The sequence below is a fragment of the Hyaloscypha bicolor genome (assembly GCF_002865645.1).
Source record: "Hyaloscypha bicolor E unplaced genomic scaffold K444scaffold_182, whole genome shotgun sequence".
Classification (NCBI taxonomy): Eukaryota; Fungi; Ascomycota; class Leotiomycetes; order Helotiales; family Hyaloscyphaceae; genus Hyaloscypha; species Hyaloscypha bicolor.
Window position 1 is genome coordinate 1,184,881 of NW_020194684.1, and position 21,235 is coordinate 1,206,115.

Here is a 21,235-nt window from a genome sequence, read left to right on the forward strand (position 1 = left end):
AATATAAGGGCAGGCTTGCGGTCTAATTATAATAAAGAGTTACCTGCTATATATCTGGCCTTTTTTATTATTCTTTCTGAAATACTTGAACTTATATTCTATAATTATTTCTCTATCTTTAGTAAAGCCCGGTTTTCCTATATTTAGTTTATTTAATTTATAAGGGTCCGTACTAATTTCGCTTTTACCTATACTATTATCTGTAATACTACTAACTATAATACTAGTAAAAGCAATGCCTATAGAAGTAGTACTTATAAAAGTAGTACTATTATCTCCAGATAGTAGAGGCTTTAATACTTCCGGTAGTAGCTTTAATATCTAAGTACTAGAATAAGAACTAGTATTAACTAACTCAGCTAGTTCCTATACTTTACTTTAAAACTATTCTTTTACTCTTAAATTAGTTAGATTTTTTTTAAACTTTATAGTTTAAAAATAGATATTAACTATAATCTCTTTAATTCTCTTTATATTAATTAAATTAACTATATTCTCTTTATCGGAATAGCTCTATTACTAGCTTATTATAGCCTTATTTGCCTTTAGAATTTCTATATAGAGCTTATTATTATTATTACTACTTAAGATCTTTTTTATAATAAGTATAATATATATATAAACTTCTTAGATAAAGGTTATAGCCTCTTTATCTTTTATATTCTCGTTTTCTTTTTTATTCTAAATTAATTTTAGCTTATAATTTATTACTTCTATCTAGCTACTAGAAATTTCCGATATCTTAACTATAGCCTATAGTTCTAGTACTTTTAGTTAGTAAGCGGCAAGTTATAGAGATCTCGACTTACTTTATTAAGCTTCCTTATCCAGAGTAACCTATAAAGCCTTTATTATATAGATCTGCTTAATCTCCTTAAGCTAATTAATACTAGAAATATTCTTTATATCAAGAATTTACTTAATCTCCTCTAAGGATATTACTTTTTTATATTATATTTCTCTAGGTAGTATTAAAATATAGCTGAGATTTGTCTAATTAGGGATTAGTTTAAGCTATTGGTTTATTTTATCTATTTACTCTTTACTAATTCCCGTTACTATATATATTATTACTAGTACTAATATATAAATTAAATAAAGTAGTATATATTATTTAAGGAGGTTTACTTACCTAACTAATTGCCTTTATTTTTAGTAGCTATTAGGGCCTTTTTTAAGTAGATCTTCTTAATCTCCTCTATTTAATTAAGCCAATAATTAACTTTAATACCGAGAACTTTCTTAAGCTCTGAAATTTCTATACTCTAATATAGTTAATTAATAGTAATCCGCTCTGCTTCGGGACCAGAAATAGGCTCTAGGGTTGCGAGGCTATTGAATTAAATAGTTCCTCTATCCTTATCTATCTGAGTGGCTATAGTAGTATTAGTTCTATTAGGTGTAATATCTGCTATAATTATATTTAAGATCGGTTTCTTAGTAGTAAGGTTAAAGTAATAATATTTAGAAGTTAATTTTACTTTTACTAGTTCTCTTATTAGAAAGATTAGAAGTCTTATATTAACTCTCTAATATTATATTTAAGTATTTCTTAATTACTATTTTAGATCTATAAATACAAATCCGTATATATTAGAAAGTATAACTATTTCTGGAAAGTCTACTTTTAGAAATAGCTTCTATATACTAGGGAGAGAGTATTTATACTAATAGGGAATTCTAGTATTTAGCTATTATTATTATTATTATCTATTAATATATTTATAATTATTAAAAATTATTATTACGAAACTTGTTAGCTATTAGCCTAGATTATATGAAACCAGTTAGCTATAGCTTAAAGATAACTGCTATAAATACTATTTAGAATAGTAAAGGCCTAATATATATTAGCTACTTAAAAGCTATTAGCTTAATTTTAGTAGCTCTAATTAAAGATACTTAATACTCTAGCTATATCTAGTTATTAAGTAATGAATAGCAGAGTTACGGTATTAAAGGGGGTATTAAAGAATATCTTACTCTTTTATCTATTATTTCTTCCCGGAAAGGAAATAATAAATAATTAAATAGTTTAAGCTAGATCTTGCTATTATTATATAGATATATAAGAGTATAAATATCTAGTACCTTATTAGTTCTTGTTATATTCTAGAGCTAATATAAAGGCTAATATCTTTTATATTTAAGAAAAGAAGATTAGAGAGCTCTTTTAAGAAGATAGCTTAGGAGATAGCTATATATAAGGCTTATTCCAAAGAAATATAAATATTTAGCTATTCTATATATTTACTAGAGAATAAGTATATCTATTAGAAGTCTATATTAGCTTGCCCAAAATACCCGAAATATAGCAAGTGGGTTACTAAGCAGAAGTAATAATAACTAAAGGTAAAGACTTTAGCTATAATTATTAAAGAGAAGGAAGCTATTACTATTAAAGTTAGAAGTGAGGAAGAAATAGAAGACGCTAAAGAAGAAGATAATAATAAAGAATATAAGATTGAGTTAAGAAAAAAGAGGTTAACTAACGGCAGAGCTATCTTTATTTATCTACTCAAAATAACGAGTTCTAGTGAGCTAGTTTAGCCTAAAGAGCTTGCTACTGGGAACCAGCTATAGCTAGAGGCTATTAAGCTTAACTAATATGGTATTCTATTCTATTCTAATAGGCCTCTCCGTTCTAGCTAATCTAGAGATATATATGCAATTCTTATAGGTAAAGATATTTATAAAGAGGCTTAGTAGTTTACTAGATATAACGTTTCTAGCCTCTCTCAGTAATAAGAGCTCTATAGCGAGAGAAGGACAGTATTTACTAAAAAGCTAAAGGAGAGGAAACGAGAGGAGGTAAATAAGAAGAGGAAGAGGGTAAAAGACACTAAGTATAAAGAGCTAAAAGAACAAGCAGAGCGGAATAAAGAAGCTACTAAAGCTGCGCTATAAAGATATAGAAAGAGATAGTTAAAAAAGAAGTAGTTATATATTTGGATTAAATATTAAAGTTTTATTTTGAGCTATTTGGGGTAATAATATAAGTAAATATTCTATCTTAGTTATATTTATATAGGAAGTTAATAAACTCAGTTATAAATATCTAAGTAAAAAGGGAAGAGGATTAAAATACCGTTTTCGGGGGGCCAATATACTGCTCGCTAAAGAAATTATAGCGGCATTTCCTTTTAAGTATTGCAATCCATAGCCAAAACCGTCGATCTTGGTTTAAAGCTATAAAGGCGAGAGTTGAGGTATTATTTGAGGGCTACCGACTACAGAACTTGTTATACTCGAAGATGCGAGCTAGTAAGTAGTCGCACTTATATACTAGAGCGTAAGCTACTAAATTGAGATATTACTAAAGAATATTAATCCGCTAAAGGTTCGACTATAAGGTTAGTAGTATCTGGCTTAATACTGCTCCGTTCGCAAGTTCTATAATACTAGGCACTATCTGGGGGAAACAGATTAGCTATATAAATAAATATAATACTCTTGTTTTAATAACAGATCTAATAGTTGAGATTCGTTAGATTTAGGGTTCTGGTAATATAGTATTAGAGCGATCCCCTCTCTTTATCTATCCTATCTCTATAAATAATCTATTAAGTATTAATTAAAAGGATATTATTCCCTAATTTTAAAGGTGCCGAGGCTATATAAAGAAATTTCGAGGTACTTATTAAGTAGTAGTAGACGGCAAGAGCCTCCTTACTATTATAGCTAGCAGATTTATTATGAAGCCAGACGGCAAACCTAACCGAGTTTAGTTAGCGTAAAGTAAAGAGAATAGCTAAGCCCAAAATCCGATATTAAATTAAGTCAATTATTAGATTAGCTTTATAACGGTCTTTATAAGCGATTATCCGAGGGCCAGGGCCCTATTTATATTAGTATCGCATATTGGCTAACCTTTCTGTCTTGCAGACTTCTTTTACTATAAGCTCGAATATAATAATCTATTAAAGAATAAAGTATATAAACTATATATAAGCCACCTTCTATTAAGTATAATAGAAAAAGTACTATTAATAGCCGTATTACTATTACTATAACCTATTCTCCCTCTTATTTCGAAATATATATAAAGATAATAAAGGAGAGAAACTCGGGATTAATAGTAAGGCGCAAAGTCTTACTAATTCCTGAGCTCTAGGTCCTATAATACTCTTTAAATCTTCTTCTATATTATCCAGACTATAGTATCTTTTCCGAGATAAATTATAGCTATAGTAGAAGAATTTCCTATAATTAGCGAGATATTTTTAATTTACTAGAAAGTCTTTATATTTCTCTAGCTCTACTATTATTATAATATTATTTACGAAATAATAAATAACCTAATTATATAATTCCTCAAACTTCTGCTCTAGATCTTTTACGAGAATATAGTTAATATTTATCTAGTAGCCGGTTTTAGAACTTTTAAAGTATACTTTATACTTTATATATCTTATAATATCTAATTCTATTATAACTATTTTCTCTTTAACCTATAAAAGACTAGTATTAATATATGCTTCCTGCTATATAAGTTCCCTAAAATTCTGGCTACTTGAGGCTTTTATCTTAGCTACTATAACTTAAATCTCCTTCTACTTAGCCTCGAGTTTCTTCTTCTCTTTCTCTAGCTATATTAGACGGTTCGTCTCAAATAGTTATGCCTTTAATAACCTTATATACTTGTTATTATTACTAATATTAAGCTTTAGGCCTACTAACTCTATTTCTCTTTCCTTAATAAATTACTATACTATTTCCAGGTCTTTTTCCAGGCCTATTACTCGACTTTTAAAGGCTTCTAGCCTCTTTTTAGTATTGGCTTTTACTAATTTCAGCTCCTTAATATATAAGCCTAATAGTTACTTTAAGTCTTCTAGGTTCTATCTTATCTTCTCTAGTTTCTCTTATATACTACTTATAGCTTATAATACTATTCTTAAATTATTTAGTTCTATCTTTAGGCTATAAACTCGTTCTACTTCTTTTTATAAGATTTTAGTATTTGCCTTAATTATTATTAACTCTATTATAAGTTTTATAATAGCTACTTTCTCTTACTAGAGTAATACTTTATTCTCTATCTTAGCTATATCTAGCTCTTTCCTAAGGATACTTATAAGCTTTATCTCTCTCTATATAGTATTATATGCTATTTTCAGGCTTTCTCTAAAGTTCCTAATAGCTACTTATTTTTATTATAACTATTTCTTTATTTTTATAAGCTTCTTCTCGAGCCTTTTAACCCGTTTCGCCTTTTACTATTAGCTCTTAATAGCTATCTTTACTATATCTAGTTCTGCTTAGAGATTATAAATAGCCCGACCTTCTTATTTTAAGACTTCTGCTTATCTACTTATAACTACAAGTATCTAATTAAAATCTGGGGCCTCTATATTAACTCTAGCGCCGCCCCCGTCTATAATAGTAAGCCGGGCATTCGGGGCTAGCTTCTATAATTCGAGTATCTTTATATGGGGATTCTTGTCTTATACTAGATTCTTTAGACTATAGATAGTAATAAACTTAGTAATTGACTTTTCTAGGTCTTTAATCTATACCTCTGCTCTAGAAAGATCTTTAAATAGAAGTTTATCCGGATAGATTATTATATAATTATTACTTTTATAGTTTGGCTCAAGTTAGAATTATTTTATAAAAGTAGTACTTAGTATCTTAATTCTTTCTCGGGTCTACTTAATCTTTATAAGTATTATATTTAAGATCCTACTTTTTTTATTAGCCGCTTTATTAGATTTAGTTAGGTCTATAGCCTGCTTTTGGCTAAGAAGTACTAATTTAGTAGCTTTTTACTAGTAGCCTTAGAATATTTTATTAGTATTTTAATCTTCTGGCCTTTATATATTACCTCTTTTCTATTTTATAATTCTTAATTATAGTACTTCTAATTCTATTATTACTTATTATAAATATATGGCAAGCTACTATTATAATAACTTTACTACTAATACTTATTTATTACTTTTAGACTTATATTCCGAAATCCTATACTTAAATTCTATAATTATTAAGTAATATTTCTCTAATTTATCTATTATTTCTTATTAATCTTAGTACTACTTTATAAGTATAACTTATATTTTATAAGCAGATTTATAATCTATAATTATTCTTTTAAGAGCCTTTATTATTTACTAACTCTAATAAAGCTTCTTAGCTAATTTCAATTACTATTATAATTCTTCCCGTATATAATTTCTCTCTATAGTCTCAAGTTTATTAATTCTCTTCTAGTACTATTAAATTTGCGCAAGTTGCCCTACTAACCTCTCGTAAGCCTCAGATAGCCTTATATTATTATATATATTCTCTTTCTATTATATAGCTAATTACTTCTCGGTATTCTCTAGCTATAGTATAATTATAGCTTATATAGCCTCATATACTATATTCTGGGCTGCGTTCTGGGTTATACTTTAGGCTATATTATTCTAGAGTATATAAATATATTTGCAAGCTTAATTAAGGCTATTATTTTGCTTTAGTATATACTAGATATACTTATTAGTAGTCTCTAGATCTATATTATACCAGAGTAATAGATTAGTAGAAAAGGCTAGAATTTAAAAGAAGAATTATAAGATATTATACTTAATAAATAAGTTAGTAATATATCTTTTACTAGAAGCTACTTAGCAGATATTATAAAAGAAAAAGCAAGAATTATATTTCTTAAATACTCTTTTATATAGCCGCCTATACTACTACTTCTTCTTTATATTTGAGATATCTATAATTTACTATAGTAATATACTTTAATATAATTACTACTATATTACCTGTATTTAGTAAAGTAATTTGTAGTATAACTGGGTTTTAGCTTAGAAGTTATATTTAAATCTATTTAGTAGTCTAGCTTTTAAAAGTATATCTCGAATATTTATATAGTCTGAGTTTTCTTTAAATAGAAAATTAATTGCCTTTAATTTAAATCCGAAAGCTTTAGTAATTATAGTAAATCTCCGCTACTATTCTGGGTCTAATCTAATACTAGAAACCTTATATTTACTATTAGTTTTCGGAATAAGATTTATAAGGCAGAAATAGTTATATATTAAGAATATCTAAAGCTATATATATATTATCTGAAATTGACTTTTCTTTTCTATAGAAATATTAGCCGCCTCTATTTATTCGTTAGTATATTCTAGTACTATATAGTTTATTAGAAAACTATATTATATATACTATAGTACCTCTCTAGTTTAATATCTCGTGAGATTAATAAGAACTTTTATAGTAATATAACTATTTTTAAGATATAATATATTAGCTAAGAAAGTTCTAATAAAAGAAATTATTTTATTAATAGTTAGAATATTCTATTAAAGCTGCATTCTAGTAGCGCCTTTATTTACCTAATAAAAGATTATTCTATCCTGAAATTCTCGTATAATATCTTCTTTATTTATAAATAATACTATTAGGGCCCTTACCTTAATTAGTTTTACTATTACTATATTTATCTTCTCTATAAGCTCTAGATTACCGCTAATAATAAATATTTATATTCTCCTTATATTATTAAGGTAAAATATAAGTTCCTATTACTATTAGTTAGTACTTTTTAAGGTAAGGCTAATGCGCTTTATATTATTATATTTAAGGCAATTAATATACTCTAGAGTTCTCTTATAAAAAAAATTCTATAGCCTTATAAATAGTTATAATATAGCAAGTACTATATATAAGGCTAGCTATTTCTTAATTATCTTTAAGTTAATCTCTATCTATTTCGAGTAAAACTTCTTTCTTTATAATCCGTTAGTCTTAAGAAAGCGGAAAATAGTTCTATTATTATAAGAAATAAACTCGATATTCCGGTTTTACTTCTTTATATTAAACTAATAATTCAAATTATCTATATTATTAGCTTATTATAATTATATCCGAATTCGTATAAATACCTTTATTAAGGAAATTAATAGCCTACTATATATTATAAGGATAAATATATTATTTTATAGCTTCTAGTCTATATTAGCTATAAATATATATTAGTATAATACCTTAAGAAAACTTAAAGTATTAGAGGTTCTCGGTATTCTATAAATCTTTAATAGTTACTCTAGATAGATTTAGTATCTAGGCGAGAATAAATAGAGATATTTTAGCCTATATATAGTTCTATTAAATATTTAGAAAGCATTTCCGATTTCTAAACTTACTAAGCCAGAAATCTATTTTTCTGAATTAAAGTAAAATAGATAGCTAGTCTAGAGGCGGCTTATACTTTAGACTTTCTAATCTTATTAAAGCTATATCTATTTGAGTCCTTTTAGTAAAATAGTTCAAGAACTCTATATTTTCCTATAAGTCTCTTATCTTATATAGGATATATTAAACTATTTAAGGTCTATTTCCTATATATATAGCGGTTATATACCGAGGCCTTCTTTACTAACTAAATATAGATAATAAGCTAGATACTAATTAGATTAGATTCTAGTATTATAAAGTAATAGATAGTTTTTCTAGAATATTAAACTATAAGTATAATAGAGTATAACTCGGAAGTAGTATCTTAAAAAGTAACTAGTATATAATATTTAAGAGATATAGGTTAGAGCGAGAATAGTATATATATCTTATTAAAGATATAACTATTTATTACTATATTAGACTTAGTTAGATATAAGAATTATATTAATAGTATTTTTGAGTTTAGTAGAATCCGAATAAAGCTTATAATATATAAGTTAATACCTAAAGTAGTTCTAGTTAATATATTAAAGACTATAAGTAAATGAAATATATTATATATACTTAATTATTCTAATATTATTAGATTTAATAATAATAACTCTAGTACTAGCTACTAGTTACTAATAAAGGCTAGGTAAGATAAGACTAATTCAAAGAAATAGTATAAATTATATATTATAAAGCCGCCTTTATTTATTATAATTGCGGCTACTATAGCCTAATATCTATAATTATTACTAGATATATAAAGAATTTATAAAGACATATATTATTTAAGAAACTATCTAGTATAGTAATACTAATATAGTATAAATATTTTATGTGCTTAAATATCTAGCTAGGCAGAATCTCTTATATAATAACTTTACTATAGAATATATACTAGTAACCGGAAAAGAGTTTAAATTTAGTAAATCTCGGTATTTAAATATCTAAAAGTTACTAAGAAATAGTATAGTAAATATTTACTTATATTAGGTTATATAGGATAACTATAATATGGGAAACCTTTAATTAGTTAGTCGGATACTTAAAGAGATCCTTAAAGAAAGTAACTATATTCTAGATAATAGAGAATAAATAGACTTCTATAAACTTGTAATAAAAGAGCTTACTTTTAAGGAATATTAAGATATCTTACCTGAATTACTCGAATAGTATTAGCCTCTATATAGGGGAAAGTATAAAAATAGTTTTTAGGAGAATAAACTTCGTGAAATTACTTATTTTATTAGTTAGAGATAGTATAATACTTTCTAATAATAGCTTTAATCTTTTCTCTTTATACTAACTAGTATATAGAAAGTATTATATATTGTCTTTCGAGTATTCTAGACTTTAAATAATTAGATTTCTTTGAAATACTACTCTAATTTCTATTATATTATAACTATATAGGGAATTAGATATTTCTTTTATTATAATTTCGACTATATTATAGTTTTACTATATTATAGTTTTACTATATTATAGTTTTACTATATTATAGTTTTACTATATTATAGTTTTACTATATTATAGTTTTACTATATTATAGTTTTACTATATTATAGTTTTACTATATTATAGTTTTACTATATTATAGTTTTACTATATTATAGTTTTACTATATTATAGTTTTACTATATTATAGTTTTACTATATTATAGTTTACTATATTATAGTTTTACTATATTATAGTTTTACTATATTATAGTTTTACTATATTATAGTTTTACTATATTATAGTTTTACTATATTATAGTTTTACTATATTATAGTTTTACTATATTATAGTTTTACTATATTATAATATCTACTATTTTATAACTATATAACTAATTAAATAAGCTTTCTCTTTATATCTTATTATAATTTATATTCTATTATAATTTATACTTTATTATAACTTATACTCTATTATAAGTTTTACTTTATTATAGGTTTTACTTTATTATAGGTTTTATTTTATTATAATTTTTACTATATTATAACTTTTAAACTAATTTACTAAGCTTTAAATACTATATTATAATTTCTGCTATATTATATATTCCAAACTAATTAGCTAAGCCTTAAATATTATATTATAGTTTCTACTATATATTATCTTCTAAACTAATTAGCTAAGCCTCGAATACTATATTATAATTTCTTCTATATTATATCTTCTAAACTAATTAGTTAAACCTCGAATACTATATTATAATTTCTATTATATTATAATAAATCCTCAAATTCTCTATTATAAAATATCTTAGATTTGGCCTTAGTAAGCCTGAAATAAAAATAAAAATATTTAAATATTATTTATATAGCTTTATTATATTTTATATAAAATTAATATATATTTAACTCTTTTCTATTTATTTTACCTAGATCTCTCAAATATTATTCTATAAATAGGAAACATTATTATATATATAATATAAATTAAGCGCTATATATATTATTCCCTAAACTAATATCTTCTTCTATATTAGAGATATATAAAGATCTTTCTTATTCTCTTTAATCTTTTATTCTTTTAGGTAAATAAGAATAGGCTTTATAAAATAACGAAGTTAAGAATCTTCTATTTAAGATAATATTAAGGTAACTTCCTAATTTTATAAGATTAATCTTATATATTTATACTATAGCCGGATTCTTATAATTATTATATATTATATTATAGTTTACTAAGGGATTCTATTATAATAGCTCTACTATCTTTAGTCTTATTAACCCGTTATTTCATATATATAAAGAAATAATAAAAGGCTTAGATAATATATTATACTAGAAAAACCTATTATTAATATAATTTATATATCTAGATAATATATTAGAAACGAGCTCTAGAATAAGGCAGTTATTAATACGGTTTATAAGATAATAGAGACAATTATCCAGATTAGTTAGTACTTATCTTAATATACTTGTTATTATCTAGTTAAAGCTACCTTTCGGTAATTTAATATCTCTATTAATTCTATTAGCTCTATATTAAGCAAAATTACTTAAAATAAATATAGGAAATCTTAGATATATCTTTATATAAATATATTACTTCTAAAAATAAGTTTCTCTAAGGTTTTATATATATATAAATATATCTTTAAATATTAAAGAACTACCTATTCTAGCTAAAATAAAATAGATATTATAACTGCCGCTATAATTATCTCTAGAGATATATTTCTTAGAATTATAATTTTAGCCTTTTTATAATACTACCTATAAAATAATTCTCTTTTTTATATTAATTCCCGTTATATTAAGTTCTTTGCTCGCAAATATATTTCTAATTATTTATTTTATTAATATCTTAAAAATATAGACATTACTATACTACTTTATCTAATTAGTCTTCTCTCTATAATAGTAATTAATACTATAGTTCTCGCTATCTCTAAGGGCTAAATAGTACTAATAAAATAATCCGGTAAAGCTATTTTAATTAATCTGATTTTACTTTTAGTTTATAGTAGATCTAATATATTCTTTAAGTATATTTATATATTATAATAGTTTAAGAATTTCATTTATAAATGGCTTAGTATTATTACTATAGTTAAATATATTATTTACTTAATAGCTATTTTAAGTCTAATTTATTCTAGTACGCGTCTTTTTATATCTATATTAAGTATAGCAGGTCTTACTATAAGTTATAATTAAATCTAGTTAAAGGCTAATACTAAAAACATATTCTAGACCGCTATTAGTATAGCTGTTTTAGAAGTATTCTTATTACCGTTTATTTAATACTATAACGGGTTGTACCCGTAAGTTGGACTCGACTGCCTTAGGCAGTTCTCGTTGCCCTAATAACTACCCGTTAGCTTCTTGCGGACCCCTTACGGGCCGAGAGCCCGAACTTCTCTCTTTTTCTTCCTTATATAATTCTTCTTATACCTTATAGTAGCTCGCAATACACTTTATTTAACCTAGCCTATTATAAATACTATATATATAAATTATTTTTAAGTACTTATATAGCTTTAACTATTATTATAATTATTATAATTTTTTTATATCTTACTCTCTTTAATTTTTTATAATTATTAATTATCTTCCTTATTATTATAGGCTTGCTATATACTATACTTATAGTAGCTCAAATAGAAATCTCTCTATAAAATAGAGCTAAAATTAGAATTTTTAAAGAAAATGAATTACTAAAGGCTAATATTATTTTAGCTAAGCCTTATTAAGTTTATACGGGCTAATATATCTTCTTATAAGTTCCTTTTATATTAGTACTTTCTATTAGTAAATTACATTTCTTTTTTATAGTATTATGGGATTAGAATAAGAAAAACAAGAGCAGAAATATTACTGCCCTTATCTAATAGTAAAAGGAATTTACTTGGCTTCTCCGGGTATAACCTATAGTAATAAGAGCCTTCCTTAAAGGCCTATACGGGAAGTTATCCTTAGTAGAGAATTATAGTAATATAATTCTTTTTATATTAGGGATTAGTATTATAGCTTATTTAGGATATATTAAATAATTACTTAATATCCGAGATTAAGGCCCTACTAGAACCCAGATAATAAGTTTTCTATAAAAGGTTAACGAAATTGAGCCGTGGAATATAACTATTAAGATAGTATATAAGCTATTTAATTAAAATATAGACTAATATAATAAAGAGATACCTAATTAGAAAAATATAAAAAGTCGATTTATAAGCTATCTTTAACTAGTACTATAATATATATAACTAATTCTTACGGACTAGGTCTTTTAATATACTATATTCGTTTAATACTACGGGCTTAACTAGCCTGAGAAATCCAATAAATTAATAAGAGGTTATTAATACTAGAAATTTGGGGCTTTAAATGCCGCTAGTACTCTTATATAGAAATTAACTAATATAGAAGTTTAGGGCTAGTATCTTATATATACTTTAATCTCTAGTAAGTAGTTCTATAATTAAACTAGAGAAATACTAACTGAGTATAATCTGCACTAATTATAAGATAACTAATATAATCCGGTTAGCTTATATAAATATATTTAAGGTAAAGGAAGCTAGAAGAGAAGAAGTTATATTATATATCTATAATTTCTATCTAAATACTTAAATTATAGTAATAGCTTCTATATATAATATCCGTATTAAATTATATTTAAGTTTCTTAAAGATAGCTTATATATAATAGTAAAAGTTAAGAATAGCTTATAGTAATATATATATATATATTAATTAGATAATTTGAAAATATCTAGAGAAATAACCTTATTATAATCTTCTATAAGAATATAATTATATAAGAACTTTATATTCGACTCTAGCTTCTTCTTACTAATTTAAAAACTTGCTTTACCTATACTTCGAGTAATATAGTAAAAGTTTATAGCTATTAATTAAGCGCTAGAAATCCGTAGCTTTATACTAATAATTAATACTAACTCCGGATATATTCTCAAATTATATTTAGTAGTTTCTAGAATCTCTTTATTATCTAGATAAGGCTCGCTATATAAAAGTATATTAGGTTTTAGCCTACTAATTTTTAATAATTACTTATCCTTTAATACCCGGGCCTGGCTTCTTTATAAGTACCTTTAATAGTATAGCGAATCGGAACCGTAAAATAGATATAGCTTATAGTTATAAACCCAGTTATATATCTTATATTAGGCTTAATTAACTTAATTATAGAGGCGCACTATTTTAGTATTAAGATTAGGTAATAAGCGCTTAATATAGTTAATATTCTATATATAGTACCGAAAATAAGAATAAGTCTATATAAGCTTATCTATAATTTTATAGAAAGATAAAGGCTTAGTTAAATCCGAATATAGGCGTTTATATATACTACGAACTATAAAGTAAAAGCAAATTGTTTCGTTTAAAGAGAAATAAAGAGAGTAGTTAAACGAGATCTATTTGGATTTCTATATATTTTTAAAGATAGGAACTAGATAAATTAGTATTAATAAAGGAATTTACAAATAAGCTTTAACTTATAGCCTATACTAATAAAGATACTGGCCCCGCTAATAATAATAATCTTTTCACTTAATTATACAAGCTCCCTTAATTAGCTAAGGTTATTTACGGATTCGCGGATAATCTAAAGTAATTCTCTTATTTTTCGGGCTCTCTTTCTAATTCGGTACTTCTCGTTAATTAGTTCCTAAGTAGAAGCTGTCCGTTTTAGCAAATCCATATTATTATTAATTATAATTAGCCGGTCTATTTTATAATTAGTAAGGCTTTATAATACTATATCTGGACCTCCTATCTTAAGAACCCTCCTGAGGGTATATCCGCCTCTTCCTTAACTTGAAGGCCGCGGTCAAATTTTCATATATCTTCTAAGTTCTTTTCAAACTAATATTAGCATAAAGTATGTATTCATTATTATAGCATCTTACCAAGTCGGATTCTGCAGATGCTATTAAATCAAGGATATTTAATAAAATGGAAAGGAAACTGGAAGGGAAGTCGTCTGAAGGGGGGATTACTGCCTTCTTATACTTGAACGGAGGGTCCAATAACGCAGCTGCGAAAAACTCCAGCATCCACCCCACTAATACAGCTATATGAACCTGTTATAGGATACCTTTAGCTCGGAGACATTGACTCGTTAGAGAACGGCCAGACGGAGGCTTGCACCGTCGGTTTCTCGACCAGGAATCCCCTTGCCAGGTGACAGCATGCAGCGCTCCTTGCATCAAACGCCCTCAGACTTAACAATGGCCATGGCAGATGCATGGATCAGGCAATGCTTCACTGAACCGCACCCATTGAGGCTCACATATCATTGTTCTGTAATTACCGAAGCCTTGCGAGCTTTTTAAATCTTGTTTCCATTCCATGAGTAAATAGACGTTATTGGACAGGTCGCACAGGCTTCCTTATTACTGAGTGATTATACCTCCTGGCTTCCCATTCCATCCGTACGGAGATATTACTTATGGCTAATCGAGTGGGCTATATTGGCATTAATGCATTATACATGGTGCGTAATCTGCCTGTCCTTGGAAGACGGCCAGGGCACCTTCTGAGAACGGAGTCGAACCCTCGACTGAGGCTTCGGCGAGCCTCCAGCGCAGATTGCTCGAAAAGGTACGCCGCTAGAGGTATGGTATGTGTGAGTGTATACTATCGCAGCCGGGCACTCCTAAAAGACTTAAGTTACTTGGCGAGAGCTAACGACGGTTTAAATTAATAATGTATTACTTTAACTTGGCTCTCGATTCTTCGCCTGCTTTGAAATCGTAATCAGCGACATAGACACAACCACTACCCAAACCTGCTATAAGCTTATATTATAGGCTTCCCCTTCTCATCCTTGCTTACATCTTCGCGAATCTTTAAGCCGGCGCCTCGTCCTGTTTCATATCATTACTATAGCTTATCTTGACTTCATAATATTTTAAACTTCATTTGCGGAATTATTAACTCGTTGAGGATATTACAATCTTGTCTCGTAATTAGCGGATGGTAAGGTACTCAATTGGCGGAGATACCAAGATAATGCAATAAATGCCAGGATAGCTAAAATAATGCGTGATAGAGAGTCGTCTAACATTCGAAACCGTGCAATACAAAATTAGCAATATTAAAGTGGGAAAGGCATGTTTGGTGGGGCAGCGTTTAGCGCCGAAGCGAGATACTCTTGTCACGTGCAGTAACTCTAATTGGACTAACGAGCCCCATTTAGGATGCTATTACTATGGTTTTACTAGTCTCTAAAAATCATAATAATGTCGCAAATAGGGCAAGTAGACGAAATTTAATATTATTTCTAAGGTAATACTGAGTTTGTACTATTACTGCCATCAGAAATTTTCAGAAGCGCTTCGAGCTCAGTTATAGTAAAACTTTTACTATTTACTGCCCATCTTTATTTCATAATATATTCCTCAAAATATCTAACCCAAAATCTATTACTTATAATCCATTAACTAAGGCAAAATCCATCTAAGAAAGCTAATATTAAGGATTGAATTTGTCTTATCTAGAAAAACCCAAAATCTGCGGTAAATAAAGGAACTAGGCATAATATTATAGTTAACTTCTATATCTTTTCCTATTTTAATATTATTAGTAGCTATATACTATAAATACTTAACTATAAGATTCTAATCTAGTATATTTAAGGTTAGTATAGTAAGGTATTTGGGAAATCTGTCTAATTCTCACAACCCGAATAATAGAAGTAATTTCTTTTAGGTATTACTTATATAGAGCTTCTATAAACATGTTTTCTAGAACTTCCTATCTTTATATTAGCTCAAACCCAAGAGCCTATTTAGAATTCAAGTCAAAAAATATTATACTTTTATAATATCTAAAATTAAATACTAGTTTATTAGGGTATCTTATAACTAAGATTAATTCGGTAAGATTTTGAAAAGGGCAAAGGTCAAATAACCTAGTAAAATAATAATTATACGGATTATAGTATAGGGCTACTAATTAAATTTCCTTTACCTCAGGAAATCTATATATAAACTACTTGTCTCTTAACGCGTTTATTTCGGCGAAATAGAGAATATTGCGTATAGGGCAAAAATATATTGGCCTTAATACAGATTCTATCTTGTAATTAAACGTAAAGAAAGGCTAGTAAATAGAAAGGGCTTCTTGGCAGGATTCCGAGTAAATATATAATATTACTAGAGGAGTACTACTACTAAAAAAGAAGCTACTATCGTTTTTACGGACGGTGAACTGAATAATACGGGAAGCTAGGAAAGTATATTACTAGATTAATTTCCGGATTTTGAGAGGAATCTTCTTCTGAAACGTCTCCTATTTAAGGTAACCGGAGTCTGGTAGTGACTAGTATCGAGATTAACCTCTGAGTAATTGATTCTCCTCCTAAAGGTCATGCACTTTCGCTTGAAGGAGAGAGATCCGCCCCGCGCAAAGCCTTATTTTAATAGAGGCAGGGTTTAAAGGCTCCGTTATTTGTATTAATTCTCTCTCAACCTCGTCGTTCCTAGACAAATCATCCATCTCAGGGATTCTCGAAAAGGTATCTAGATGCAAGAGACGATAGAAGACAGCGTGTATAACAAAATCAGAAAGAGGTACGTTGATTTGGAGATCAAAGGCAGCGGCCCCGAAGCGGCTGACCAGAAGTCATCCGACGTCAGGTTTGCGGCCTTGGAATTAGAGACCAGAAGTCATCCGACGTCAGGTTTGCGGCCTTAGAATTGGAGATGACACCAAGATGGGAGTCACATTGATGTCCCAAGCTAACGGTCCCGGGGAGAAGACATGATAAAGCAGGCTATTAACATGATGTAAATCGCCTGAGATATGGTATGCGCGAGGCATACTTTGGTGGCTCTGCACTCCTTGGAGGACTGGGGGAAGGGCGCGAGGCAGGAAGCAGAATACTAACCCCAAGAGCAGCCCTATTCATTCTTCTCCCAGAGAGAGAAAATGCTCAGTAACTCTTCACATAAGTAAAGAATAGTAATATTAATTACTATTCCCACTCGTAGTCCGCAGGCACGGAGCCATAGTCCGTACTCTTGTTATTATTTATAGAAACTGGATCTGGAGGATATTATATCAAAGGCTAAAGTTACCCTGCCAAAGGTTGCATATGCCTAGCCGTTTTATTCTTAGCTCTTATCTATATATCAGGTATTAACCTGAAGCTCTCGTATCCTTAAATAGCGGTACGCCAAAGTATTATTAATCTAGTAGTAACTTGAGAGTCCTGAATTAATTCTTGAAATGCCTCTTCCTCGGTCTTATCTGCCTCTCTAGTATATTTTTGACGTTTGTATAAGAAATCCCGCTCGCTCATATATCCGTAAGAGCCCTCATAAGAATTATAGAGCGCATTAGTAGCTAAAACTAGAGTATATAGTAATAGCTAATCTCGAGAATCTGGGCCTAGAGGTTTAACTTTAATAGTTAGTCTTTTAGTAGCTCTAGCGTACTTCTAATTAATTATTATACTTACGCTATTCTTTATTTACTACTAAACTTGATTCTGGGCAGTAATAGGTAAAGATTTGGCTATAGCTAGCTTACTAAATACCTCTTTCAGGAACTATAATGCCTTGGCATTAATTAGTTAGTGGGTTCTGCCCTCTACTTCTAAAGACTAAGTTAACTAGCTTGCCCTTAACTCTAGTTTTACTAGCCTCTCCTCTGTTTTAATTTTTATATTATATATATTCCGGAGCTTAGCTTTTACCGCTTCTCTCTAGAAGTTTATTCTTAATTATAAGTATATAATAAGGTTTTCTAATTTCTTGTACTAGTATAGGAGCTATATAGCTCGCAAGTTATCTTATAGTACTTGAGAAAATAACTAGATATCTCGAATTATTTATTCTACTTTTTTAATAGGAATCCGTAAGTAATAATAAATAGTATAGTACCGGATAGATATAGCATACTTAAATAGAACTACTAGTAACTAGCTATAACTTAAAGTAATAGCTATTATAGGAATATTATATTTCAAGAGGATCTTCTACTACTTAGTTAGTTTAACTACCTCGGGTATATTCTAGCTATTAGCCTCTAATATAAATAGAAACTACTTTTTAGCAAAGTTATAGTAGTATTCTTTAAGTAGTTATTGAGTTTGGGTAAGAATTAAATACTAAAGTCTAGAAGAGAGATATATGGGATTTATTAGTATAATATTATAATTATATATATACTTCTGGCTCTTTTTGCCTTTCTTTTTGCCTATAAAGATAAATTATAATTAGTATTAATATTCCGAGAAGAATTATTCAGGAGACTTATATTTATATCTTTATAGAAGCCTTTTTTAGGTATAGCCTTCTTTCCCTCTCTTACTTAAAGTATAGAGCCTATAGGTTTTATTATGGCTTAAGTAGGCTTTCTAATATACCCCGACTTTCTATTAATGTAATACTATCTAACTATTAGAGTACTTTCTAGGAAAGCGCTATTTAGTATATAAGTATTAGAAAAACAGAGAATATCTAGAAAAAAAGGGGTATTAGAGGTTATTCTATCTCTTTATTTATACCTGTCCTTAAAACCGTTTTTTATATACTTTATAATTAAGGCTATATTATTTCCTAACTTCCTATAAGAGAAAAGTATTAGGAAAATAGCCTTAGCTACTAACTCTAATTCAAATAAATACGCTATTAGAAGATCTCCTAAAATCCTATAGGTTTTTTCCAAATCTATTAAATCGGCAAGTTACTTATAATAGAAGTAATCTTTATATTTCTCTATTATATTATATATCTTATTCTACTTTCTTAGCTTTATAAGTTTATTTTTAAAAATATTATAATAAGTAAGATATACTATTTTCTTATTAAGGTCTAAATCTAATATAGTAATATTCGAGAATATAATAAAGTATTTAGATAAAATTACTACTAGTAAGAGTTATTATTTAGTAAGGCTCTATTATACTCGTAACTCCGGTAAAGCCTATATATATAGACCTCGATTTTTTAAAGCTTAATATACTAATTATATTTCTGAGCCTATAAGATATTATTAGTAGACTTAAAACATACTAAATAATACCCCAAATATAAAGTATTATAGATTTCATTATATAGTATATTTACTTTTATATAAGAACTAGTAATAGCTAATATAAGATAGTATTATTAATACAGGTTTTGAGATAGTAGGAAGAGTAGATAAGCTATACCTATATATAAATAGCTAAATACTAGGAAAATTTATAATTATACTTTAGGAAATTAATTTCTATTATTATATTTCTAGCTAGCTACCTAATATTCCCGCCCCGTATATAGAATTCTACTTAAAAGCAAAATAGTTCTTTTATCCCGAGTTTTGCAAATCTTATATATAGGGCCTCCTTATATAGCTAACCCCGCTATAACCTAAGCTGGCTTAAAGTATATCTTTAATATTATATAATATACTTACTATATTTCTACTAGTATAAAATCCTTATTAGAATACTTATTATCTAAATAACTAGTATTAAGTAACTACTATAGAAGGGAAACTATAATAAGATAAAAACCCACATAAAGTATACCAGAGCGCAAAACGTGACTTAATAGTAAAATAATAAATTAAAAGCGTAAATAGTAAAGCATAAATAGTATATAGTATATAAAAGCTCAATTAATTAAATATTTATAAAGGATTATTTTCTAGAACTATAGAAAAACTAGCTTTCTTATATAATTTCCGCAAGTTACATATAAAAGGCCATAGCCTTTACTATATAACCTAAACCTTAAAACCGCTAAAATAATATGATTTTTAATAAGTATGGCCTGCTATATTATATCTGACTTCTTATTTATTTGTACTTATTTCCTAAGTACCAAAAATAATAAAAAATTCCTACTTAGAGTCCGAAATAATGAAATATTCAGGATCCTCCTCTATTAGTTAATCTAATTTCTCCTCTATATACCTAAAATAAGACTTATTACTCTTAAATAGTCTTATTTCATACTTCCGAACTTGCTTAAAGGTAATCCGAATCCGCTTAGCTATATTCTTATACTAAATTCGATATAGTTCTCTATATTAATTAGTGTCCGCCTTTAACTATTACTCAATTTCCGCCTTTACTATAGGGTAATAAGGAGGCTTATTATAGTGAATTATATTATAAATTATACTAATATACTTTAAATAAATAGCTTCTTCGAATTTTGTATTATCTATAGTATTCTTGAATTAACCTTTAATAGAAGAGGAAAGCTCTAGATAAGAGGCTTTAATAACCTTATAAGAGATTCCATTTTCGTATATTCTATTCTTAATAGTAACTAGACTTATTAGAATTATAGTAAAAGGCCTATTAAGTAGTAAATTATTATTAAGCTATCTTTTGACTTATATATTATTCGAGAATTAATACTTTCCTATAATTCTAGACTTATAGATTACCTAGCTAAAGGCATTTATTTATCTAGTTAAATAGACTATATTTGAAGTCTTTTCTCCTACTGCTTTTAGTAAATACTCGCCTAATTCCTTAGCTGCTTCTGGCTTAAATTTATTAGAAATAGAGGAATAATTAATATTTTTAAAGAACTTCTTATTAAAGGTAGTAGCCTTCTTATAATTTATAAGGAAAATATAGCTAATATTCC

General features: G+C 27.3%; 1 protein-coding gene across 1 annotated transcript; it reads right to left on the bottom strand.

Annotated features, from left to right (window-relative positions):
• Positions 1-13,525: 13,525 nt before the first annotated feature.
• K444DRAFT_545048 (uncharacterized protein) lies at positions 13,526-13,827 on the bottom strand (the record flags this gene model as incomplete). The annotated part of the gene is made up of 2 exons (XM_024876104.1): positions 13,526-13,667; positions 13,700-13,827. Coding segments are annotated over 2 exons (270 nt in total), but the record flags the coding sequence as incomplete, so codon positions are not given.
• Positions 13,828-21,235: the final 7,408 nt, after the last annotated feature.